A 26,251-nucleotide genomic window follows, 5' to 3' on the forward strand; every position below is an offset into this window, starting at 1 on the left:
GAAATAATGAGTGAGTGAGCAGGGAACGATCCACAGTTCCTTTTTAACACCTGTTTTTCTGATGAAAGCAGTTTTTTGGATTTGGACCAACGTTCTCTACGGAATTGGATTGGGAGAAGAGGCAGTGGCCTCCACAATCACCGGATTTATCGCCCCTTGATTTCTTTTTGTGGGGATACCTAAAAAGTAAAATCTATAAAACATAGCCAGCGTCGTTGGAAGATTTGCGTCAAAGAATCGTCGTCGAATACCGTCGAATCACTCCGAAAATGCTTCGGAATGTGCGCAAACGTTTCGAACAAAATTTTTATTCTTGTATATTTTATTTCTGAAATATTAAGTGGCCTTGTCAGAAACACAAAAAATCTGTTTGGGTAAAATGTCCTTTTCGTATGAGATAAAAAATTTCATTAGAAAAACTCATATAGACTTACAATTTATTTCCATAATCCGAATATAGAAGCAATCAACCCTGTTTAGTAAGAGATCAGGAAAAGTTTAGAAATTATTTAGAATTAATTTACTAATGTCCCAATTCAATGATTCATCCAATCAAAAAATATCATATACCTACCAATTATCTTGTACGTGATATATTGATGGATATTTTAATTATTTCTAGTTTTTCTCAAAAAAATTGTTTCGTATCTTATCTATCATTCTTGCCATTCATATTTAGCAATTTCTGTATGAATAGTTTCTTCATGTAATGTTTGTTTTTTCCAATTAATAATAACTAATAATAATAAGAAATAATCTACACAATGTTCTATTTCAGTTAAAGCAATGTAAACAGAAAACAACGTTACTGATATCGATACTTGCATACCTTCCTTAGATGTAGCCTAATAAAGTTATGTGTATGTCCTATAATAAAGTTATAATGTTTGCATGAATTTGTCCTAGTGACCGGAGATACCTAATTTTCCAGTATGAGCCAGAACATGCCGTTCTCGTTTGTAATAGTCTACAATGTGTTTATGATGAAAGGAACAAATTTGTTTAAAATTCAGGTAATTATTTTGTGGAAAAACGCTCGGACACGTCGATTAGTAGTTTTAGTTGCGGATTTTTTGACATAAGAAAATTGTATACAGGGTGTCGCAAGAAGAACATACGCATGCCATTTTTGAATTGTACGGTAAATTCTGAACACATTTTGTATAACATACCATATTTCTAAAATTAGCGGTTTATAATAATGACGTTTGAAAATTGATATTTTGAAATACTCACAAGTAATTAAATAAAGTGTTTAAATTGAACAACCTTGAACATTTTTTTAAAAGCCATCAAAAACAACCTGATATGCCAAATTTTATGTAAACCAAAACAATTTTCCTCGTATCGTTTTTCATTCCTTAACATCTAGACAATTTTGATGTAGTATTTTGTGGCAATAAAAACCAAACTATCACCGACGTTTAGTTTATCAGTGTCATTTTATCAGTTTTACGTTTGGGGGTTGCTTTCGCTGTACAGCAAGAATAAAACGCTCTCTCAACGGTAATAATAAAGTATTTTATTGAAAACTAAGTTGTATCGAAAAAAACGTGTTGACGGGGTGAGTGTTTGTTTGAGAGTCCCCTGTGTGTGGAGTCGGTCGTAGGTATATGAGTAAGCATCTGGTCGCCGGCGCCAGTCCGCCATAGACCCTTCCTGAAACGCTGGTGCGTCCGGCGGCGTCCTGCTGGCGCTCTTGACGTAATGCTTAAACATGGGTCACTTGCGGCATGTGTACCCACACGTAAACAGACAAAACTGCAGGTACTGGGCAACTGAAAATCCTCGTTGGACACAAGTCTGTCACACACAGCATTGTAAAAAAAGAAATATTTGGGCAGGTATTGTCGAAAATCGAATTTTTGGACCTTATTTTCTTGAAGAAAATTTAAATGAACGTAGGTACTTAGTTTCTTCAATTTGAACTCAACCCCGCTTTAGCTGTTGTGTTTCCTAATCCACAAGATCCAGATATTCCTCATAGTGACATATGGTTCCAACACCTCCTCATTTTGCAATTGCTGTTCGACAATTTCATTACTTAACTTTCCCTAATAAAAGGATTGGACGCAGAGGTCCTATTGAGTGGCCACTAAGGTCATTGCGTTTAACCCCTTTAGATTTCTTCTTATGGGGTTATTTGAAATCTAAACTTTATGCGAATAGACCAAATAATCTTGACGACCTGAAACAGAGAATACGAAAGGAAATAAGACATTCCAGCAGAGATACCTAATTGAAAACGTTCAACGGGAAACAATCCTTCGACTACAAAAATGTATTGAAGTAAACGGACAAAACATTGGACATTTGTTATAAAGCAATTGTTATTTAAATAATGTATTATGATTAAACATTATTTTTCCCATTTATCACATTTCAAGAGTCATTATTACGAAAACCGCTGATTTTATAGATATGATATGTTATACAAAAAGTGTTCAGAATTTACTACTTATATAATTCAAAAATGGCATTATGTATAGGGTGCTCCATTAAAAAAAATCAATGATGACTGCACATATGTTCTTCTTGAGACACCCTGTTACAATTTTCTTATGTCAAAAAAATCCGCAACTAAAATTACTAATCGACGTGACCCAGCGTTTGTTCACAAAATAATTACTTGAATTTTAAACGAACTTGTTGCTTTCGTCATGAACGTACTGTATAAGTTTCCATCATAATTATACACCTACACTAAAAAGAAAATAGTAAATTTCCACTCAAAGCCATTTCTATAATATAATCCTCCACAAATAAAACAATTTTTGCTGCAGTCATAAAATTCAATATAAAGTTTTAAGTTTAACGCTTGTTTTCCAGGTGTGGTTCCAAAACAGGCGAGCCAAGTATCGCAAGCAAGAGAAGCAACTCCAGAAGGCGCTGGCCCCCAGTGTACTGCCTGGCTGCAATGGCGCCATGATGCGAAACATCTATCCGGGGGCGGCGAGGGGATACCAGCCCTACCCACACCCCACGGCCATCAATAGATACCCCCAGGTTAGTGTCTCGTAAGACTCCTTATTTCTTGTACCTTGTAAGAGTTTAAAACCAGAACGAAAGCATAAATTGACGAATATGGTAAGGCTTTAAGAATTATTATATCGACATAGAACATATTTTCTAGTTTTTCAAGTTTCAGTTTCAAGTTTTCTTTCTGATTTTTTTTAGTTTGTGTGACATTGAGATAACTAAAAAATAAAAAATCTATTCACAGCTTTATCTTCTATATCTTTTGTTACTGTTTAAACTGTGTTACTGTTAATTCGACGTTAATTAACTGTATTTTGATATTAATATGTTCTACTAACATGAAATTGGAATAATCATTTTGAGTGTCAAGTTGGGAGTAAGAAATAATATTGAGAATGAAGTCAATATACTTAAATACAAATAATTTATATTTTTCTTTAGTTTTGAAGCACTGGGGTATATCTAAAAACCAAAAAAACTTTTTAAACAACAGTTTTTCTCTGGAAAGTCAAAACTAGAGGCGACAAAGATGCTACAAAGAGGTATAAAGGCACGACTTTGATCTAGCCTATTCTGAATACTCTAAATTTGGAAGAATAGGTGTGATTAGATGTGTCGCGAAGGGAACGATGTTATTCAAAGGAGGGTGAATCGATAATGTGAAATTGGTGAATTGATAGAGTAGATACAGTAACTAAATGCTTGTTGATTTGAAAGAGTAAGCTTTAGACATGTCTATTTTGTGTTATATATAAAAAAAGACAGATCTTTTTCAAAATTATTGGCATGTTATTAAAGCTCACAAAGTAGCGAATTTTTGTGCACAATTAAGTCCAGTCGTTACCCCAACTTTTATCAGTCAACGTAAAATACTTTAAACAATATTTAAATAAACCTAATTTTTTATAATTTCAAAATAAAAAGTATTATGAAATTGATCAAAATTACAAACAGGAAAGAGGAAATTATTTTACAGTGGTGTAATTTTGCTTCTTTTATTAACTAAAACTATAAAAGTGAATTGGTTACATATGGTATTCTGAGCCTCATCAGCAATGGATCAGTGTAATTTAAAGTTTTACACAAATTCACAATCTACATACAGGATGTTCCACCTAAGAGGGACTCTACTGTAACTTTGCAACTGTAAAATTGATAAAGAAATGGTTTTAATAAAAGTTGCCTGGAATCATGTGGGCCATTTTTAGCTTTATAGGGTGTACCATTTCGCGTGTCCGCTACATAACTATTTAAATGGAACACCCTGTATATTACTGCATTTTTGAATTTCTTGGTTAATATTAGGTAGAGTTTATTAAATGTACATGGTGTTTAAAACTTGCCGTTTTCGAGATAATCAGTTGTTTTTGAAAAAAATCACGATTGAAAACCGTAAGAGTTAGAAATCTGCAGTTTACACAGTTCGTTTTGGCATAAATTACTATATCTTGTCATCTGTGAGTAAAACATGTACGTTAGTCATACTCGGAAATACTGAGATCTACATTTAATAATCTTACGAGTTCAAAAAACTTTTTTTTTCAAATGGAATGAACCATAATTGTCATGGGTAAATGCTAAATTGAATGCCCTTTCGACTGGTATAAGGTTGTCCATACTTATCTTTAACAGTTTTCCAGAAAAATCAGATTATTTTCTAAAGTTCGAAAAAGTAACAATGTAACAGCATCAGGAATGCCTTGAAAAACCACTTTTCTCACATTTTTCAGGCTTGGGACTGACAGTGTCAATACTTACTGGCATCTTTAGAACTTCCTTATGTGGACGATTTTCGAGAAAAAAGGCTTTTAATTAAACTCTTACAATATTACACTATAAAATAAGTGACTTTTCTCAAAGTAAGCTTGAGCTTTGAGAAGAGGAGATAGACATATAGTTCATATGACAAAAAATTCTTATTTTTTGTCGTCCTCACCCCCTGTATTTACGGGAGGTCTTTTTGAAACACCTCGTATTGTATATTTATATGGAATTTTGCTTCATACATGAAAATACCTTATTAGAAATTATAAATACATGTGCACATTTTTTACGAAATTGTTTTCATCATTTTTTGTCGGACTGACGATTTGCTGATATTTTTGTCAGACATTACAATTTTTGCTTATAAAAAACAGTTTTCTATCGTGTGTTAGTTTTGTCCGACATGTGGTACTCGATTTTTCATACTCTGTGAAAATTTCTATTTCCAGCTGTCGGACTGAAAAAACGCGGCTTGAAATTTGTCGGACAACAATACTTTTTGACTGAATTAATTATTTACAATTAATTTTACTAAAAATTAATAACCCTGTTATTTTGGCATGTTTCGACCTGTAGACACGTCAATGTCGGAAGAATTTCTGTCGGACAAATTTAAATCGGCATTTGCAACAAAATTTCCAGTTATTTAAGCTAAAAATAAAAGATGTGGTCTTGACTTTTCAAGACCCCGGGAAATTGCCATGTTTTTGGACCTTTCCGAGTGGAAAAGCGGAGGAATCGAGAAAAGTCGCAGAGAAAAAATGTGGTAGACTCGTCAAAACGAAGCTCCTCAGGAGTTATAAAGTATGTGGTAATCAACTTTCCAGAGAGGGCCTGTACTGTGGACTACAACTGATTGAATGACTGTCTAAAAAATGCCTCACACATTAAATTTTTTAAAGATCTTAGGAATCATTTTGAAAGGAAATCTTTGCTGTGAGGAATCGCCCAAAGTTCGTCGTAACGCCACTGTGTATAGCAAATATTCTCCTCTACACCTTGATAGTTGGTATTCTCCAAACTTGGCCTCCGTATTTCGTCGGCCCATCGGGTAATCCAGTTATTTGCATATCATTTACAGAGAACGTCCGTCGGCAAGCCGACGGCGTCGCGACGCCGAGCGTCGGGAAGGCCGCTCGCCGCCGTCGGATGATGAAACGGAGGAAGTGCGGTCTTAGGTAAACTAATCATTCAATCTGTTTGACCTCAGCTAATTCGTTTACCTGCAACGGTCTAATTACATATCTAGCGCGCCACGGATCCCCGATTTCAAGGTCGAGTATGTCTATTTGCATCTACGGACCCGTAATTCGATTAGTAGATGTTGCCGGAAGCTCGGTGTATAAATAGCCACGGGCTCTTTGAACTTTCGATATGCCTTATTGGCCAGATACTTGGAATCCGTTTTAATAGAACAAATCTTGATTTACTGTGATTGTATCGTTCCTGGGGCATTTAGGTACATTAGTTTTCATCTATTACGGGCAAAATGGCACATCATTAAGCGTCACTGGGTCGTACCTACAGTACTTTGACCCTCTGTATCCGCATTTAAAGTCATAATTCTAAGATCGGTTCATGTTTTGACCCTAACATCAAGACACTCCTCTACATAGCTTTATAATCCTATAACGCCATAACCCGAGATATGCAAGGGTGTACAACCATGATAACATGGATCTCATATATCTGGGGTTCGACTCTACATGACTGTGAGTTGGCAGGTTCCCATAACCCTATAAGTCAATAATTCCATAATCCCATAACCATGAAACTTTGAAGATTTAAGTCCTGTTGTAACTCTGTAATACCTTAAACTGATGCATGCAAACTCCTGCAGACCCAATCTGCGGCATCCAGATGCATACATCTGGATGTAACATATTACAAAGTTAGCAGGGTTTTTTCTCTTTGTATCTATATTGAAAAGAGCGTAATAGTACTTCCTTGACTGTTCAGGGTGTCTCAAACTTGATAGTATGGGCCTACTGTGAGGTATAACAAATTTAAATAAAATTTAGAACACGTGGTATTAATGGGATAAAGTCCATTTTCAATCATCTTTGGGATTTGACAAACACGACTAATAACATCATCAATTATATTTTTTCCTGAAACACCCAAATTTTTTTCCTGGTTCAAAGCTCTCCTTTTTCTAATAAACTTTTATTAGAGAAATTTGTCTGTACTTATTACTTCCCGTTCAAAAGTTATAAGCAATGTCGTCGTAAAGAGTCTCAAAAGAAATACTGCCTAAAAATCACGTTAGCGGTGGAAGGATTAAGTAGTCGTTGGAAAATAATTGAATGTCCGTTGTTTGAAGTGCATAAATGTCACTAAGAATAAATAAAAGGATTAAACTCGATAATTCTTTAATACGGTTAAAACAAAAGGTGATGATAACAATAATAGACCAGACGGGATCTGTTTTGGTGTAGATGTTTTATATAGTATCGCTAATTTTTGCTTTAATGGCTCCAAAATGATATAACAAAACATAATTTCACTATACGCGCGCTTCAAAACGTGTGCTAAACTTATTATTAAACAAATAGTGAAAAAATTGGAAACATTTTTTTTCAACAGTTCAAAAACTATTCATTTTAGAGAAAAATTGAATAGGAAAAAAGATTCGAAATTAAATTTTACACAAGATATACATATTTTCAAATAAAAAATATAACATAATTACTGCAAATATAGCAAAAACAACAAAAAAAAAAGTGAAAAGAAATGACATTTTTGCAATTTTTTTTAAAAGTACTTATATTATAGGTATAAGATCTTCATACTTGGCCCCAAAAAGAATCTTTTTGGTATAATAAAACATCACACCAATTTTCGTTAAAATCGGTCCGATAGTTTTCGAGTAGGTAATAATTTTGCAATCCAGATTTTTGAAAAAAAATTGAAATTTTTGTAAATTTAACCAAGCCTAAATTAAGACTTCTAGATACTTGACAATTTCATCACATATAAAAGAGCACTCAAACTTTAAAATGTGTCCAGAAAAATTTAAATCCATTAATTAGGAGAGCCGTGGTAATTGTTTAAAGATATGCGTAAATTTTGCGCTTATAAACAAATAGAATAACTTTATAAATTCATTATAATTATTTTTTTAATTATGCTTTTAAAGTTCTCGGAAAGATGCTTCTTCTTCTTAAAAAAAAACGTGGTGATTAGTTAATTGGTTCCAGAGTTATAGTCGATCAAAGTTGACCGGCATTTGTGGCGTAACTACGAGGGAAGTCTGGAGGGCTGTTTTTTAAACAAATACCTTTCTCATTCCGTGTACTCTCCGGGAGTGAATTTGCAAAACTTGCGCCCTTGTGCAACCCATATAAAATGTCGATTAAAACTGTTGGACAGAGCATGAAATTCACGAAAAATTTATGGGGGGTAGTGTGGGGGGAGTCGAGAGCTCGGCTACTCCGGCCGACTCGAAATTGAAATCGCGCGTTCAAAATAGCGGCGCGCTTAAAAATTTTGATTATCTCGGTTTCTAGTGGTCCGATTTTGATGTTTTTTTTTAATTATAAAAGAGATAAAGTAAAAGTTTTTTTTTCTTTTCAGATGAGTACGAGCTCATATCCAGGAATGGCACAGTCGTTCTCAATGTCCCACGGTACAAATATGAGCACAGTGGCTGGTATGAGACAGGATGCAATGAGTAAGATATTTACTATATTTTAAATTTAATAAATGGCAAATATGTATATACTGTTAGTGTAGTTTGTATTGTTGACGCAAAAACATGAACTATTTGCGATTCTTATGTAGGCACATGTCCATTAAAATAAAAAAGTTTTACAATATATATGGAAAAGAAAATTTTATCGATATAAAAGAAACATTGAAATTGTTTCTGTATTAATTTTGAGTTGTTACTTGACGACTAGGGCTGTCAGAGAGAACCGCAATTCAATGGCGTGCCAAGCGGTTCAACCGAGACATGCGTGAGCAGCTGCCTCAGATTGCTTTTCACGTTCATGTCACGTGAATATACTATTCTCTTTGTTATTGTGCGGATGTTGAGTAATTAATTCCTATCCGTTGGTGTTTATGGTGGTGCATTGTAGACAATTTAATTTGTTACTTTTTAATAAATAATGCCTACGCCTATGTCCCGCGGCTCAGTTCTGACAGCTTAATGATGACTCGCTACTGAAAAATGAAAATAAAATCGCTACTGACAAGATCCGATAAAAGATACTTAGAAAAAGTATCCAGAATTTATTTATAGACTCACATACGAAACTTCAATTCTTCTTCTTCTTCTTCTTTTTTGGCCTTCACCCAGAGGGTATTTAGCCAGAAAGCTTCAATTGTAAACATTGAATCTACTTTTTTTGTCAATATCTCGTTCTCTCCAACATTTGTGTGATTTTATTTTTAAAATTACTTTCCAATATTTTTAACCTACAGAACATTATTTAAAAACTATTTTATTTCAAAATTCATTAAACTTTGCAATATTTTTTTAAAATTTTGAGCAGCAAAAAATGTTTTCCATATGTACTTATTAACGAATACTATGTAACATTTTTTATACATAGCTAGTTGGGTAGGGAAATACATTATTTTAAATATTTTCTTCAGAATTTACATGCCTTTCTTCGTCTTTGATTTATTCTTAATCAAACCTCTTGCATTCATGCATGTTTGGCAGAAAGGCTCAAGAAGTAATTTGCAGAGGGAATAAGAAATCAGGCAACTAGAAGGCTTTAAAAAGTTCAGGTTAGCAGGAAATGACGTAGTTTCCGTGCCGATGCACTAAGATTACGGACGACGCCTCCAAGACATTCTATTTCCGTTCTAGGATGCAATCTTGAGATTTTGGTCAGGGCGCAAATAAATATATATAGAGTAAAACCTGAAGTAACTCACGTATCTAATTCCGTCACTTACACTCGTAATTCATAATTTCCCAAGCGAAACACGCATTCGTTTAATTCAACAATTTATTGCTCTCTTAATGAAATTTAATATTAAACATTGATCGAAAACATTTAAACAAAATTTAAATTTTTACTTTTAATATCATTATCGAGTTTCCAAAGTCTAGTCATTCTTAAAGTATTTAGAAATATACATATCAACATGTTGATCCGTTAAATTCGCTCATATACGACAATCCTGTTTATTAATAGATTGGATACTATAACGCTCACACACTGGGATAACTCAAATGTAAAAATAATGTATGTTACCCACTTGCAAGCATATGACACGAAAGAAATCGCCTATGCTGAAGACTGATAAATCGAGAAATAAAACTATGCAGCGCTAGTCGTTCCTATTTTTGTACAAGCTGTCTAAGCACTTGATCAAACACTGTGTTTCAAATAGGATTGTAGGCTTTTTAAAATCAGTTTAAAGAAAAACGTACAAAATTACACGAAAATTACACTCCACTTCTCTTTTCAGGTATGAGTGCAGAGGACGAATGGTACAACAAAAGTCTATCGGCCCTGAGGATGAACTCCACCCACCACCCAAACTTAGCAGCCCCGATGCTGCAATACCAGACGTAATAGCAAACCGCCCAGTTCAACTTGAATATGGAACCGACCTGTATTGTAAAAAATTTGAGTAACTGAATTTGTTTTCGGTACCGGACGAAACTGAACGATTCGTTTCGATTTGTTCTGTCGAACAATGAGCCATATGTGGTGGTGAATGTGGCTTCTCTGTATATTGTTAGGTCTTTCAGTTCTTCGGGTTCCCGCATTCGGATGATGAAACGCGAAATGAGCGAAACGTTGCCGTAGGCGCCATTACGTTTGTTTGTAAATTGTGTGTTAGTAAAGATTTTTCCTGTAATAGTAAATACATTTGGAAATATGCTGAGAGAACAGAACGACAAAATGAGCTCTTATACTTTTGGATGGTAAACTGACAGTAAAATTAAATAATCTTCAACAATTTTCTACTCGTTCTATTACTACATATTTAAAAAAAAGCTCCTCAGGTCACCACTCCGATACGAGAGTAAAATAATATTTTCATAAATGTAAAACATATTGTGGCCACTGATTATATTGCTACTATTTAATAGAAACTAATTCTTTCTGAGATTATTATTTTATAAGTATAGTTATTTTTTTTTTGAAGCATAGTAGATTCATTTTTTATGAGGGTAGTAAGTAAAGTCTATATATCTAAAAATATTAGACATATTTTGTGTATTTACTGTTACAAATTTATGATTGTTGAAAGTTATTTTATACATGTACTCAATCTTTCGATACTCTTTACCCACTAATTGTATATCATAGAATCTACTTACAAGAGTTTTGATATTAACTTAGATAATAGCAAAACTAGTGTAAAATAATAAATTGTAGTTATAAAAATATTACATGTGCCATATTTATTGTAATTGCATTTCGTGTGATTGTAATTTAGATCTATGAATTATATGTAAATTGTAAATAATAATGATAATACATATACATATAAAGAAAAGTTTGTTTTTTGATGATTCGGACTGAAGGCAATATTCCTAAAAATTAATTTTAGGAAAGTTATATATTCGTATTAGTTTGAAAATATGTATTTCTTCAAATACGCGTAGGTAGAGGTATATATTTTTGCTTCCAAACTTATATGTAATTCGCTGTATGGAAATATTCCAAGTTGCAAAAGGTCAACCAAGATTGGTAAGATAAAGTACAATTTACCCGATAGCTGTTCATATCCTTACTACCACTACCACTGGTTAAATATATAAATATAAAATAAACATTAAAGGAGCACTAAAAATAAATCAGAAATTTCATTTAAAGAGAGGTATTCAAAATAAGGAAAAAGTCCTAGAAAAAAAATTTTCGTTTTAAAAATTCTGAAAATGACAATTTATTATCATATAATAAGTATTCAGGCCTTAAAAATGCAGAATATTCTCTTCTTTTTTAATACTTTACACTATCCTAAGCCTAACGTTGCAACAGCGGAGTTATTTAACTGTCAAATGTTCTTTTTGTACAATAGAACTGTTAACAAATCGCTTACTAGTATAAATTATGGGAACACGCTGTATATTATATTAGAAATATTATTCTGGGACACATCTGTACAATCGTGAACGTAGGTTCCATAGGCAACCAGGCATACACTTCATTGATTTTGATGATAAAAATAGCTTTTATATACATAACCTTAAATTTGTAGCAATGTCAAAAGAAGTCAAATAATCTTTCACAAATTACTGAACTATTGTTTATATGGGGAAATAATTTATCAATCATCCTTGGAGTAGAAATGTAAGAACGATAACATTTACATTTTAAATTCATTGTAAACATAATGCACAGGTCAAGATTATTGATAAATCTTTCAAAGAAAGTAAGTTTATATAACTGCTTAAAGTTCATGTAATTCTTTATGTTTATCTAAATTAATAGGACTTGCCATGGTACAGACACAAATCAAACATAGAATCTCTAAAAGAACGCATCGCTAGTGGCCCCTCCCTTCAGGATTTCATAAATGACCCGAATCCGGTGCTGAAAGATGACCCGGAGACATGGAAGGAGTATGATGGGAAACTTAAGAGGGAAAAAGGCGAGGACCAAAGATTACGCCTTCCTCCTTGGTTGAAACGAACCATTCCAACAGGGAAAAACTACAGCCGAGTGAAAGAACAGTTACGAAAACTTAACTTGCATACAGTGTGTGAAGAAGCGAGGTGTCCAAATATTGGGGAGTGCTGGGGAGGTGGAGAACATGGAACTGCAACAGCGACAATCATGGTATGTCAAACCTAGGGTTAGTAATCCATATTACAATCGCTGATGAATTTTTTAAATTTCTTTCATATTTTTTATTTAAAACTTAATGAAATATAGAAAGTATATGCTCAAAACAAAGTGAGAAGTAAGAATAATCTTAGGTAAATTAAGTATAATCAATTAAAATTAAATAATTTTTATGATAAATTTTCTTCTATTTTACTTTTGTTAAATTCTTTTTTATATTTAAGCTTAACTAAATTGAAGTACGGTCCTGTCTTTCACTGATTAAAGCTGATCTTTGTCAAAACGGAGAAAGGCTAAAGAATATTTGTATTTTTGGTAGATCGTTACCGATTATTCATTTGCAGTTATTAGGGGATACGTGTACAAGAGGCTGCCGATTTTGTTCAGTTAAAACATCCAGGACTCCTCCACCCCCTGATCCTAATGAGCCCATAAATACAGCAACGGCCATTGCATCGTGGGGTCTGGATTATATTGTATTAACATCTGTTGATAGAGATGGTAAGAAGTTTTTACGCTTTAATTTAATTTTCAGTAATTATTTGTAATTACAGACTTACCTGATGGAGGTTCAAACCACTTTGCAGAAACGGTTAGGGAGATTAAAAGACAGTAAGTTGTAAATACCGCTTAGAGTGATTTTAAGATTTAAAATAACTTATTTTTTTTAGAAATAAAGACATATTAGTGGAATGTTTAGTTCCAGACTTTAGAGGTAATTTAGAACAAGTTAAAACTATAGTTAACTGTGGATTGGATGTATATGCACACAACATTGAGACAGTAGAGGCACTCACACCGTTCGTCAGAGACAGAAGAGCAAAGTACAGGTATTTGACTATAATAACCCCTTAATTTTTTATGAACATTTTATTGATGCTCCTTAGACAGTCTTTAAGTACTTTGGAAGGCGCCAAACAATTCAAGCCCGAGCTTATAACAAAATCTTCGATAATGCTGGGACTGGGGGAAACTGACCAAGAAGTGGAACAAACTCTGACAGACCTTCGCAGCGCTGGTGTAGACTGCGTAACACTGGGGCAGTATATGCAACCTACTAAAAGACATCTGAAAGTTGTAGAGTACGTAACTCCAGAAAAATTCCTACATTGGGAGAAGATTGGAAACCAAATGGGCTTCCTGTACGTCGCTAGTGGTCCTTTAGTTAGAAGTTCCTATAAAGCGGGTGAATTCTTCATAGCGAGCATACTGAAGAATCGTAAAACGAGTGTAGCTTGATCTCATTTTGGCATTTTTAGTGTTCGTTAAAATTTATCTCTGTAAATTGTTGGGTCGTTTTAAAAATAAATTTCTTGAAATGAATTGCAAATTGTATTCGTTCCTTTAAAATTTTACAGTCGTGAAACCTGTGATCCCTAAATTGAACTGCACAAACCTGTTTTATTAAAATTTATTAAATCAACTGATGTTTGAAAAAAGTTGTGTTAGGTCAGAAAGTATAATATACAGGGTGTTAAAATTGTTTTATTTTTCTGTCTGTGACGTTTATAAAATTAAATTTTTCTTAAAGTTACAGCCTGAGAGTAGGATGCGCAGTGGCAAAGTAGTGGAGTGCAGAACGGAGCCCGTATAATTTACCTGCTGCCTTCGTAACCGTCTGATTATATTTCAAGTGCCCTCTTTTTTGATTTGCGTATTGCAGAGCTAAAGTGAATCCTGTCCAGTTTTTTGTGTCCACACTAGTTTTCAACGAAACAGTACTGCAAACTTATTCTACAAAATCGTGTAGATTACGATTGGCCAGCTTCAAACATACCAGGAGGTACAAGCAAAAATTTTATATCTAAAATATTCAGATATTAAATTTTTCACCTCAAATTTTAAATTTCGCCGAGTAAATCCCCGTTATATGGATGCTGGGAAGGAAAGCAGAGGGGAAAAGGTAATAATTTCAAATCAAAGAATTATAAATATGGAATCATTATTATTTAAATACAGTAAAACTAATCTACTCATATTTGCCTTACATACTAAAGAGTTTTTATGTAAAGTAATTAAAATAAGATAAAAATAAACAAATGTGAAACATAAATATAAATTCTACGATCAATAAATATTCTTAACTATTAATATATTTGTAAAAAGTATCATTGGAGAAGCGCAGACTGAATCCGCAGAGACGAAATCAACTGCTACAGATTATCCTTGACAAACTTACAAAACTACAAGATTTATACACACTTATCCACGCCGATGCATGCAATTTACCTAATCTAGTAAAAACAAATTACTAACTTTCAATAAAAAATTATTTATCTAACTTATTGTTATCTATTTACATAATTGTCGCTATACGAAATATAGTTCATGCCCCTTTCATCGGATTATGATTATGTACATCATTTTTTTCTTATATCGGGTTTATAAAATATTACTCATGTCTGATTAAATATCGACCCTTTCTAATTCCTGCAAATGTGGGTTCGATCGATAAGTCTGCTTAATATTTAAAATTACATGCGAGGAATTTTCATTGTTTGGATATACAAGCCATTCTCTATAAGAAAGTGGGATAAATATATACAGTAGAGAAGTAACTTCCCGAATATTTTCTTTGTATGTAATATAGAATATCTACAAACTAACATTTTACTTAAGATAACTCAGTGGAACGGGTTTCTTTTAGATTCAAGATGAACAGCTAGAAGTAGAAATTAAAATTATAGCTCAAAACCTCAGATTTATTTACTACTATCGTATGGAACACCCTGTATGTGAACAATTGATTTAATTAAAAATATTTCTAACAATCCAATATAAAAACAAATGTTAAAGTGGAATATAGTTCACTGCCACACTTCCATACCTTTTTATCGGTAAATTCTACAATACTCAAAAAAATGTCCCGCCTAAGTTGAATTAAATAAGATTACTATTAAAACATCTAACCTTACGACATACTCCTATTTTTAATTTATCAGTGCCATTATATAAATAATTTATATGTATTATACTTTGTCTTTATCCAGTTCTGTTTGATAAACTTTGTTGATTATCGCATACACAGTACAGCCCATTAAGAACCGGGACATCACTCTAAACCTGTTTCAGAACACATGGTAGTCTTTTAAATGTACCAATTATGATGATCTAGTTGTATTCCATGGCCTACTACTGTATTTTTAAGTGATTTTTTCAGAAAATTACTTTCACGATTTTTTTTTGTAATAATTTGGCTATGTAGCCTTAATTAGTATTACAGAAAAATTCCTTGGTGACCTTCTGAAAAATGACTTCTAAAAAAATCGCGGTAGGCCATTGAATTAACAACTGATCATCATAACTGGTTCAACAAGTACATCTAGAAGGCTACACTGATAAAAAACATCGTTTGAATTGTATGTCCCAAAAAGATTTAGAGGGACGTCCTTCTAATAATTGGCCATACTCTTTTTTGTCTATAAAAAGCAGTACAAAGCTTTTTCTACACTTATTGCCTGTAGGTGTTGGTGTATCTCCTATATAAACCTTAAAATAATATGCACATGCACAACAATAGCTAATGTAGTTCTTATTAGTTCAGAATAAATATTTTTTTCAACTTAAAGTGTACTTTTAACAGTTTGGAAAATTATTTCTACTAATTCTCCGCAAATGTTCATCCTATGGCAATTCAGACTGTGTAAACGTGATTATGCCTGCTTTAACACCCTTAAGTTACAAACGTAAAAAATACATAAATATATACAAGTATTTATTTAAAAACTAAAGATTATTAAAAATTGCAGGTATAACAAATCTACTTGACGAAAATAATCCGCTACTAAATATAGCGATCATAAAGTCATAATAAAACAAACTCAACTGAAGACAGAAAATCATCATTTCGCAACCTGGGCCACTTTTCCATTTTTAATTTCTTTCTTTGAACCAGGAGTGGGTGACAAACAGATAACGTCATTGTCGTTGTTGTCGTCATTTTCACTTTTAATTTCTGAATTGTCTTCCGGTAGGGGACCGTTGTCTTTTTCCCACTCTTTAAGGATGCTATCGAGATTGTATCGTTTGCGGTAATTTACGAAGAAGGTGCCAATGTGACACGCGGTCTTGTTACCGATTAGTTCAGCGATGGTTTTGAAGTCTTTCCCATACTTACGCACTCCTTGAACGGCTAGCAACAGTTCCTCGTTCGTCCAACGGCCGTTGAACTTGGAGTTATTACCATTTCCTGGACGGAGGTCTTCTATAGAGTCAGAGTGCTTTCGCTTCAAGGAACTGATATTCTGCTTGTTTTGCTGTATCTGGAACAAAGAATGTATTATTGATAACAGATTCCCAAAAGTTTCAAGCCTGTTTCACATTTACTAATTTTTTCCACAATCCTTATTTTCAAATGAGCTTATGAAAGGCTTAGGCGTATCTCAGCGTTCCTAATGCAGTTCATAAATAAAGATGGAATGACATACGTGGCTGATAAACTCATCAGAATAATATATTCTTCAAGAAACTGTCACAATTCACTGTTTTTGGCTTCTTTTCAGACTTTAAATTCATTGGTCACTGATAAGTCAAATTTAAGGCTAACAGATTTTAGAATAAATAGCAAACCACAAATCATAATACTTAGGCAGACACGTATAAGTAACATATTTGTCACTAAAAAATTACATGCAGCAAAATATCCTGCACAATTTCTTGATTAATTTATTGCATTAAAAAATGGTAAATGTATAAGAGGTTTTAAAACTAATGTGTATAGCATATCTAATAAAAAAAACAAGTACTTAATAAAGTGACAACCAATTTTAAAAGTTATAATGTAATTAAAATTACTGCAATAGAAATTTAAATTAATTTACTGAATAAAATGTTTAATGCGTACAACTTTATACACGAATATACATATTTCGCTATTTTGTAAATTTATTGACTGCGGTATTATATCAATCAATGTGTTGATTAGTTAAAGATATAATAGAATCATTAAATCACAATATAAAACTTAAAGATATACGATTTTTTTAATCTCTTTTAAAACACCCTGAAAAAGTATGAAACACAACAAAACCGAAGAAATTCCTTGTAGAGTAGTCAGTTCTGAGCATATGTAACTATTTAGATGACGAAAGTTACACTACGATAACAATTTTTCAACTGTTAAGCCCTTGAAAGTGCATTGCTCATTATTATGGATCTAATAATCAAAAACAACCATTTTCAAATAACTAGTGCCAAACATATTCCCTTTTACCAATAAGCTGACGAGACAACTAGTTCTATCACACAACCACAAATACATCGTGGAATTACCTACAACCTAGTCAACGTGGCAAGCATAAAACAGGTGAATATTCAACTGGCAGAACAAACTCAACATTCACACAGAAAGCATAAAAGACACAGTTTTAGTGTGGAGAAATGCAAAGCGTTGGATAGGTTGGATACAGTTACTTTATTCGAGACAGCAGTCACAAAGATTGCGTTAATCATTCCTGAAGCATGAGCATGGCATAGTACGAGATCAGGATTGGCAGACTTAGAAAAATGCATATTACTTCACAGTAACAAGTTATAAAAAAGATGACCTCCGAAAAAATATTACTTTTGGCAATACAATACACAAAATACCGCTGTCTCATAAAGTCACTGAGGGGTCGGAAAGGGAAGGTACTCACTTGTCTTTGCAGGGAATCTAACTCTCGATCCATAGCTTTAAGCATGACGACACCAGTATTTCCCGATGCCATGGCTGCAAGATCGTCGTGGTTGATGTACATGCCACGGGGAGGCTTGCGTTTATGACGTGCCCCCAAGGGTGTACCGCGTTTGCCACCCGTCGGACCCGAAGTGGGCCTCAACATCCCAGTTCGTCTACATACCAACATCATGTCAGAATTTGTTAGGTTAAGGGATGTTTCAAATACATACATTCAGGATTTTAGGCTCGCAGAAAAATGTGTATAATAACTCGGAATATTAAAATAATATAAAAAATGACTGATGTAATTTGTTAAAATTTAAACAACAATAATAAACTATTTAACTTGATGAATTAAAATGCCAAACCCTGAACATACGCATAGGACTTTCTCAGTTACAAGTCAGTGGAGAAATTTTGTTATATTGCGGTACTGAATTAATTCACAATTAAAAACATGGCACAAAGCGAAAACTAAATATTCCCACAAATCGGTAATATCGCAAAGCGGTGCAAATTGAAATATAATTTAATGCAGTATTTATTCAATATTATTAACGAAAAGTAAAATATATTTCCATTTTAGTAAATGTAAATGTAATAATCAAACAAGTAACTTATTCGTCTTTACAAGGTGTTAAAACTTTTCAGGTTTATATCTCAAAAATAAAAAAAGATATCTAAGTTTGTGAGGTTTACAATTACTTCAATTTTGAGCAGTAAACAACCAAAATTTTGGAAAAAGATCCATTTGAAAAATCATTAAATGCTGAGCAGCTTTTTTAGCTTCAGAATTTGAATGTATATTTTTATAAGAACAAAAATAAGTTTCCTCAAAATTAATATCGGGTTATAGATTCTTGCAATTATTTCCATATTAAGTTGTATTGGGTACTTTTTTCAGCATCTTGTTTGACCAGAAGCTATTAAGTTTTCAATTTTTTTTTAATGATATATCTACTTTCTCTCTTTTTAAATAGTAGAATCTCAATTATCTTTGTAACGCTTCAATTCAAATAGGTGAAATTGTAGTAAAACACAATTCCTATTCAAACATGCCAGAATAGACGTGGAAACTATAGCAGATTGGAGATAATCCAGATTTCGTCGTCCCCATTTCAAAAGATGCCATAATAGCTGTAATATTCGTACAAATGTAGTGTTTTAATCACGTAGTCCACAAAATTATAAGCGAATATAAATCACAGTTAAATCATGATAAAACTTCATTGGGGACTGTGCCTATTTATTCATTTGAAATAACAATTTTCTATATCTTAGATAAGTGAGAAAGAATAATTTAACGAAAAAATAAATAACTTTCAGCCAAGTTAATGTGAAAAATGTTTCAAAACATCTAACCAATTAATTTAAAAAATGTTATAACTATTTCAGGTTCAAATATCTCGGAAACTAATAGTTTTTAAAAAACTTTGGTTGTTAAAAAATTTTTTCAGAATTTAGTGTTCCTTTTTCTGTCATCGATAAATTTCTTTAAATCGTACATTGTCAAAACGTAGAATTTACATCATTAATCTGTACTACATAACAATTTTTACAGAACTTAGATATCTCCTTTGTATTCCTAGATATCTGCCTAGGAAATTTTAAGCATCAACCTAATTCACTAGCAAGAAAGTAATAAATGTGAATAAAAAAATTAAAGTATAGTAATACTTCATTAAGACAACCCCTGCTGTAAGTTTGTAATTTGATCGTGTTTCATTCAACAGGTACCTAATCCTGTAACATCCCTTGGAATAAATCATCCACTGATTGAAACTAATAGAAAGTCATCACAAAACCCTCCTTCACGGTCTAGAACTAAGTGGAATACATACCTCCAGTGTTGGTAGCAGGAGTTACAGAGGGCCCCCTTGGCAGTCACCTGAGTGACAGTACAGATGACTCCGCAGTTAGAACACGCGCCACCCTCACCCTGCACACACATACAACAATCATACCGATCATATCCAGGCACTGTTATGGGTAGGGAATGAGCAATGGCATATTCGAGGTATGCTTGGCTATGCGTGAGTGCATTTCAGGTAATATGATGATACAAGAAAGGTTTGTGCCAAAATGAGACGGGGGAGCGGCGGGGATGCGCATGCTTTAAATGTTAGTAGCCACAAAAGGACACTTTCTGATGGTAAAATTATATCGCTCGATTAATGTTTTATATGTGAATATAAAACGCTGATGAAATATCAAATTTAAACCACGTCTTGTCTCAAAATTAGGAGTATATAAACGAAACGGGAGAAAAATTTTGCATCACGGAGTGTTTTATCGGCTGAAATAACAGATCAATATGAATATATATAGCAACATCTATTTATTAGTAGTGATTATTCTTATTTAGTTTTGGTTCTGCTTATAGATATTTTATACCAATAAACAGTTCAATTTTCCACTGGCTTCAGAATTAGCAAGGGCCTAAAACGTTTCAATCTCAAAAGACAAAATTATTTAACATTAAGAATCTTGTACAGGTTTAGATGAATCCAAGATACCTTTGTGCCTCAAATTTTTTTGTAAAATGCTGGATTCACAGGTTTAAGTCCAAAACCATGACAAAGTTAGGAGGTCCTCAGTAGCAGATTATTAAGAAGGAAAATGTAGAACTATTACAGATATATTATTAAGGAATGAATGAATCTATTCATCTGACTTCATTTTTTCATTCAAACAATTACTATTTTTTTAGGGATTTAAATATGAATGGTGCACAAAACTGTTGATCGGAAAATTGGTTCCATTTTCCATTTTTGAAGATCATAGAGCCTTAGCAATAATTTTACAAAAAAAAAAATCTAATTCTAATATTTTTTTGTTTGTTTTGACAAAAATCAGGCCCAAAAATTTGTTGCAACGTCACTGTATTGCACCCTGTAAATACATAAGTAGAGGAAACCAATTTTATCCTGAATTTAAAAATTTATATCCATCTTTTTTTATTACCAACGTAACTCAAAGATAAAATTTAAATTCAAGGTACATTGCAGTAAAATTGAGCAAATATTGAAACTATTAATTATGAACCACTGTTTCCTAGTTTCACCGTAATCATCATATTATAAAGAATTTATTGTACACAGTACTGTCATCAGATAGTGCCCCTTATGCAGTGCTGCACGAAGCACCCAATAAAAAATTCCCTCAATATGACCTTAAAAGTTTATATAAAATTTGTACAACAGTTAGCATGATAAATATTTATTTGCCATAAAAGCAGAACACTGATACAAAAAGTGTTGTATAAATTTCTGGCAATTTAACACCATATTGATATATCTGTTCATGCTAGTACTGCAACTAAATAAGAACAAGTAAAATCACATCTAAATTATTTCGCAGAAATAGCCAAGGATATAACGGTGTTGATGAAAGCTGTAGAATGAAATGGTCTGCTAGAACGTGCAATGATTTTTTAGGTCAGTCTACCTGAGAAGCGTTCTCGTCGCTGGGGGGCCCAGAACGAGTCGGAGAGCCGCTTTTACGCCGAATACCACGATGAATTGTCCATTTCTGCAAGATCAATTGTTTACTCCACAATTGATATTCATTAACGGAAGAAAATGTACACTCTAGTGAGCTAAAGGCTCGTGAACCCATTTTACTTTATAACGATATTGTCAATCACTAGACACTGTAGTTTCAAAAGTGATGTAAATCACTAATCCCTTCCAAAGAAGTAAAACAAAAACCCTGTGCGACTTAATTACCATATTATTGTTCAAATGTAGACGAAGTAGATGGACAAAAAAAAACATAAGAAACCGATAATTTTAAGTCTGGACCAATTGTAGAATAAAATAGCTAACACAAATCCTTTTTAAATAATTTTTTTTCCATTGCATTTATCTCTTGTAAATTATAAGGGACCTCTTACTCACCTTTTATAAATAATACCTTAAAGACAATTATAACACAAATATTAATGAAACATTGTGTGGTTTTCAGAGTCGATATTATAAAACTAAAAGTGTAAGTGTAGAGACGTCGAATTTATGTTTAGTATAAGATTATTGTATAATTATGGAAAATTAAGTTTATTCCGATTGTAATAAAACATTTCCAAGAACGCATTCAATTTCCTTTATCAGATTAATTTTTAAAATGTCTTAAATGTATCAAATTACATGCAGCAATCACACAAATTACATCAATAATAAGAGTTTGCTCTAGAGTATGTTCTTATCCAGGAATGTCTCTGTGAATTTGTTACAGTTTTGTTTCTTATTCTGAAAAAAAAACTGTTTTCTTTGAGGTATTGTCACATTTTATTCAACTTTTAATAAAAGTTTGCAACATTATTACACATTGTTGCGAAACCATCAGTTTTTTAAACATTTTGAATGCTATTAATTCCGAAAAAGAAAATAAAAATAGTAGTACGCGTAATTTTTCCTTCAATTATTATAATTAATATCATATCCGTTATATTTTAATGTTAATGCCAAGTAAAGCTATTTTCATTTTTTTGGATTCAAACTTATAGAAAATATTAAGTTAAAGAAACACTCCTGCTTTAATAAGGATAATTTTTAAATATATAAAGTCTCTTCTTTCAGTGTGGTAAAATATTCATTTAAATAAAAAAAGTAGTCAAAAATGTCAGTAATAAAAACTAAAATTAAACAATATATCTTAAGAAATAATAATGATTATTATGAAACATTTACATTTAATTTTTTTCTTGTCAATATAAATTATATTAAAAAATATATATATTTGTTTTACCTCTTTGTAGAAACGGACAAGTGGTGTCATCAATTATTTCAAACACATTTTTTTGAAAATATTAAAAGGTTCCAAAACATTTTGCTCACTATGTAAATAAATTTGATACTATTCTTTCGTTCTCTTCTATTTTCGATAACTTGTACTGAATGTAATTAACTGAGTTGTTTTTAATACAAATTTTTTTAAAAAATTTAAATGAGCAACTTCAAAAAGGAATATATATAACACAATTATACAATGAATTTCGTTGTTATTCCATAATAATAGCCTGATGTTCATTTTTTCAAACTCTACAATTTTAACAGCACTTTACTGCAAATAATTTTATCAAGCAATAAGAACTTCTCATGCCAATATCAAAACACCAACCAACAATACTCATGCACAACTGAATTCAACAGAAGATTCTTAAATTGTACAAAATACTTACCTTATCGTCATGATCTGATTCCTCGTTAGAACCAGCTTCAGATCCGGCTTCCGATGCAGCCCCTTCTTCTTTCGGGGTGTTTAGTTTACGTGCCTGCTTGTCCATCAGGCTTGTGCGAGATCTTGTTTTCTTCCAACTGTAATAATATTTTACCAAACTGGCGATACTTTTATCAGGCAACTACAAAATTAAATATCGGTGAAACAAAAGAAATTAAAAAAAAAGAGTATAACATACCATCTGGCGTATTCTGTGAAAACTTTTTCCATGAAATTGAAACGCCTGTTCAAATAATACTTTATCTTCAACAGACCACTCATCTGGGAAGGGTGTAAAATTTGCAAGATCAAGCATAGCTCTCTCCAAATCATGTTTGTGCCAAAATAACATTCCAAGAGCTTGTTCTCCATTATATCCATATTTGTCTTTAGCTAATACAATGTAATCTTCCACTAAAACATTCGCATACATGAGATATAGAAGGAATAGTAGAATGATACAAAAACTTACACTTTGACTCGGGAATAGTTTCTGTTGGTGACCATACCAGAAGTGCTCTATCTGCTAAAAGCTCGGGCTTCCTTTGGCTTTCTGGTTGTAATTCAGGGCAAACTGCTTGATAATCACGTCCTACCCGGATTTTATCTACCGGAACTGCAAAGAAACATTGAAGGCATGCAGATATGTCACATAAAAATTTGAAATTGAATCTCATATAATTTTACTGAGGAGAAAAACATTGTCTTTAATTTACGTATATTTTGTATTTTAGGTTACCCAATGAGCAACAAACGCTTACCACTGCTTTCATCCTCGCTCGTGGACTCCGCTTGTACGTGACCATTTGGACTCGGCCCCCTGCTCCTTCTACCATTTCGAGCATTTTCATTATTTTTTTCCGCAAGCACCATGGTACTGCTAACTAACTAATTTTGTATGTAAAATTAAATAAAACCAACTAGGAACACTAAAAATCAAGCTTTATGATTCACACACTGCCAGCTTACTTTAAACAGTATAAAAACTAAATTTTCGTCATCAAACCTCCGTAGTTTTTGCAAAAATTCAAGATTTTGCCGCAAGGTGCGACACTTTCGTTAAGCTTCTTTCTTCTTTCATTCCCCCACCATACACTCGGGATTTCCATTTACCCTCTCCCTAATATCGTACATCACGTAAACATAAATCCAAATTTCTAACCTAATTGTTCTGATTAGCATTGCACTGCTAGATGACCGTTTTAATTGAGTTTTAGATTTGTATATCAAATTTTGAACGTTAATGGTCACGCAAAATGTCACATTCATTTGTGAATTTCATTATAAAAAGGTCTCTATCAACAACAACTGTACGACATGGTAAACGAAACTTTAGAAAATTTCCAATTTATAATAAAAGGGGTAGCCGAAACTTTAAACTCCAACAATCGGAAAATCCTGATCCTGATGTACCAGTTCATAGTAGGAATGTTAAATAACAGGTTTACAATTTTTATTAAGCTGCTCATCTTTTTAGAACGAGGTGTGAGAGATGTTGCATATAAGGATGGCGACAAATTGATTTTAATCCCAGAAAAAATTCCAGAACTGGTAGTTCCAGATCTTACTGATTTTAAGGTAATCAACAAAGATATATAATACAATGGAAATTAAATATATTTTGTATTTATCTGTTTTATTAATTTTCAATTGTAGTTAAAGCCTTATGTATCATACAGAGCTCCAGATGTTGTACAGTCACAATTTACAGCTGAAGATCTTTTTAATGTGGTCTATGCACCAAAGATTTTAAAAGATTTTGAAAATGGTAAACTAGACGATAATGGTCAACCTCTGGAACCATCTGCGGATGAAAAAATGACTGCGGAAGAAGCTAAACTTAAGGCCAGACAAACAGGTTCAGATATATTTTAATTATTTTATTTATTAGTAGATATGTAGTTAATAAAATTTTTAAAATTATTTTTTGCACTCATTTTGCCTTAAAAACGATCCCAATAACTGAGGCCATCTCTTCGCTACTCCGAACAATTGTTTTCAGTTGAAAAAGTATTCTTACTGTTTTTAAGACTTAATGTATCATATGGGAATTGCTAATATTTTAAGTTTAATCAATTTTAAATATTAATAATTACCCATATACTCCACCTTTTTAAGAAATTAAATCGGAGTACATATTTTAAATTAGAAAAAAAGAAAAATTAAAATTGTAGTAATCACTGAGGAAAAATCATCATTTTTACTGTATACAGGGTGTGTCATTTAACACTCCAGCTGCCAATATCTCCGAAATGAAGAAATTTATTTTAGTTTTGGGAAGTAGGGTTGTTAGGTCCCTCGAATAGCTTCAAACTATAGTTAGAACTGTTGGTTCAAATCTTTCGGTATAGATAGCGTAGCGATACTAAAAAATTTTTTGATCCACGGAACGTGGAAATGCAGTCCATCGGAAAGATCATTAAATTTTGAGTAATTTTTGTAATATAAAGTTTTTCCCAATGTTCACTTATTAAAAAGTATTATCAGACTTGCAATGAAAAATTCCTAACGTGTAAAATTCTACTACATGCAAAATTTGGTACAACTAGATAAATTATTTCCCATTTTTCATAACAGTATTATTTTTACAGAGTAAATATGTGTTAAAGTTCAAATTCACCTTTTTTTAAAAAAAAATAAGTACTGTAATTATTTTATCTTTATTTATTTTTAATATAGCTTGATGGATACATTTAAATAAATCAATAATATGGTTTGAGGTATGGTGGGCTAAAAGTAACACAAACCATTTCAAGAAACATATTTTACCACACTCAAAAATGTAACTACATACAGATGTTCATACTCATTTTTTTTGTTATTTTTGTATAGAAAGTTTCTTGTATATATATATATATAAGGTTCCAAA

General features: G+C 32.5%; 4 protein-coding genes across 4 annotated transcripts in view; 3 read left to right on the plus strand and 1 right to left on the minus strand.

Moving 5' to 3' along the window:
* LOC108917413 (homeobox protein prophet of Pit-1) overlaps positions 1–10,280 on the plus strand; it is a 33,220-nt gene extending 22,940 nt beyond the window's left edge. The window contains exons 3-5 of the mRNA XM_018723975.2: positions 2,830–3,006; positions 8,320–8,416; positions 10,174–10,280. Of these exons, the coding sequence (XP_018579491.1) occupies positions 2,830–3,006; positions 8,320–8,416; positions 10,174–10,280 (381 nt within the window). The remainder of the gene's footprint in view (positions 1–2,829; positions 3,007–8,319; positions 8,417–10,173) is intronic.
* Positions 10,281–11,913: 1,633 nt separating this feature from the next.
* On the plus strand, positions 11,914–13,829 carry LOC108917370 (lipoyl synthase, mitochondrial). The gene is made up of 6 exons (XM_018723925.1): positions 11,914–12,093; positions 12,153–12,500; positions 12,851–13,007; positions 13,061–13,118; positions 13,178–13,336; positions 13,394–13,829. Exons 1-6 carry the CDS (start codon positions 12,055–12,057, stop codon positions 13,743–13,745), a joined length of 1,113 nt encoding a protein of 370 aa, XP_018579441.1. The 5' UTR covers positions 11,914–12,054; the 3' UTR covers positions 13,746–13,829.
* A 605-nt stretch (positions 13,830–14,434) lies between these two features.
* LOC108917472 (REST corepressor 2) lies at positions 14,435–24,352 on the minus strand. The gene is made up of 8 exons (XM_018724090.1): positions 24,144–24,352; positions 23,855–23,998; positions 23,582–23,796; positions 23,345–23,524; positions 21,613–21,696; positions 20,007–20,104; positions 18,143–18,338; positions 14,435–16,768 (listed from the first exon to the last, which is right to left on the minus strand). The coding sequence occupies exons 1-8, from the start codon at positions 24,253–24,255 to the stop codon at positions 16,349–16,351; spliced, it is 1,449 nt and encodes a 482-aa protein (XP_018579606.1). The 5' UTR covers positions 24,256–24,352; the 3' UTR covers positions 14,435–16,348.
* A 174-nt stretch (positions 24,353–24,526) lies between these two features.
* LOC108917403 (39S ribosomal protein L41, mitochondrial) lies at positions 24,527–25,305 on the plus strand. The gene is made up of 3 exons (XM_018723965.1): positions 24,527–24,804; positions 24,860–24,960; positions 25,039–25,305. Exons 1-3 carry the CDS (start codon positions 24,639–24,641, stop codon positions 25,255–25,257), a joined length of 486 nt encoding a protein of 161 aa, XP_018579481.1. The 5' UTR covers positions 24,527–24,638; the 3' UTR covers positions 25,258–25,305.
* Positions 25,306–26,251: the final 946 nt, after the last annotated feature.

This window comes from Anoplophora glabripennis, unplaced genomic scaffold (assembly GCF_000390285.2).
Source record: "Anoplophora glabripennis isolate ALB-LARVAE unplaced genomic scaffold, Agla_2.0 scaffold4, whole genome shotgun sequence".
Classification (NCBI taxonomy): domain Eukaryota; kingdom Metazoa; phylum Arthropoda; class Insecta; order Coleoptera; family Cerambycidae; genus Anoplophora; species Anoplophora glabripennis.

Excerpts from the sequence above, each read along its gene's own strand:
- LOC108917472 (XM_018724090.1), bottom strand. The coding sequence starts at position 24,255 with ATGGTGCTTGCGGAAAAAAATAATGAAAATGCTCGAAATGGTAGAAGG. Across the intron at positions 20,105-21,612 it reads GCGACGAGAACGCTTCTCAG|GGTGAGGGTGGCGCGTGTTC; the intron begins GTAGACTGACCT and ends ATGTGTGTGCAG. Across the intron at positions 18,339-20,006 it reads TCCTGCTACCAACACTGGAG|ACGAACTGGGATGTTGAGGC; the intron begins GTATGTATTCCA and ends GTTGGTATGTAG.
- LOC108917370 (XM_018723925.1), top strand. The coding sequence starts at position 12,055 with ATGCACAGGTCAAGATTATTGATAAATCTTTCAAAGAAA. Across the intron at positions 12,094-12,152 it reads TGATAAATCTTTCAAAGAAA|GACTTGCCATGGTACAGACA; the intron begins GTAAGTTTATAT and ends CTAAATTAATAG. Across the intron at positions 12,501-12,850 it reads CTGCAACAGCGACAATCATG|TTATTAGGGGATACGTGTAC; the intron begins GTATGTCAAACC and ends ATTCATTTGCAG.
- LOC108917403 (XM_018723965.1), top strand. The coding sequence starts at position 24,639 with ATGTCACATTCATTTGTGAATTTCATTATAAAAAGGTCTCTATCAACA. Across the intron at positions 24,805-24,859 it reads TCCTGATGTACCAGTTCATA|AACGAGGTGTGAGAGATGTT; the intron begins GTAGGAATGTTA and ends TCATCTTTTTAG. Across the intron at positions 24,961-25,038 it reads CAGATCTTACTGATTTTAAG|TTAAAGCCTTATGTATCATA; the intron begins GTAATCAACAAA and ends TTTCAATTGTAG.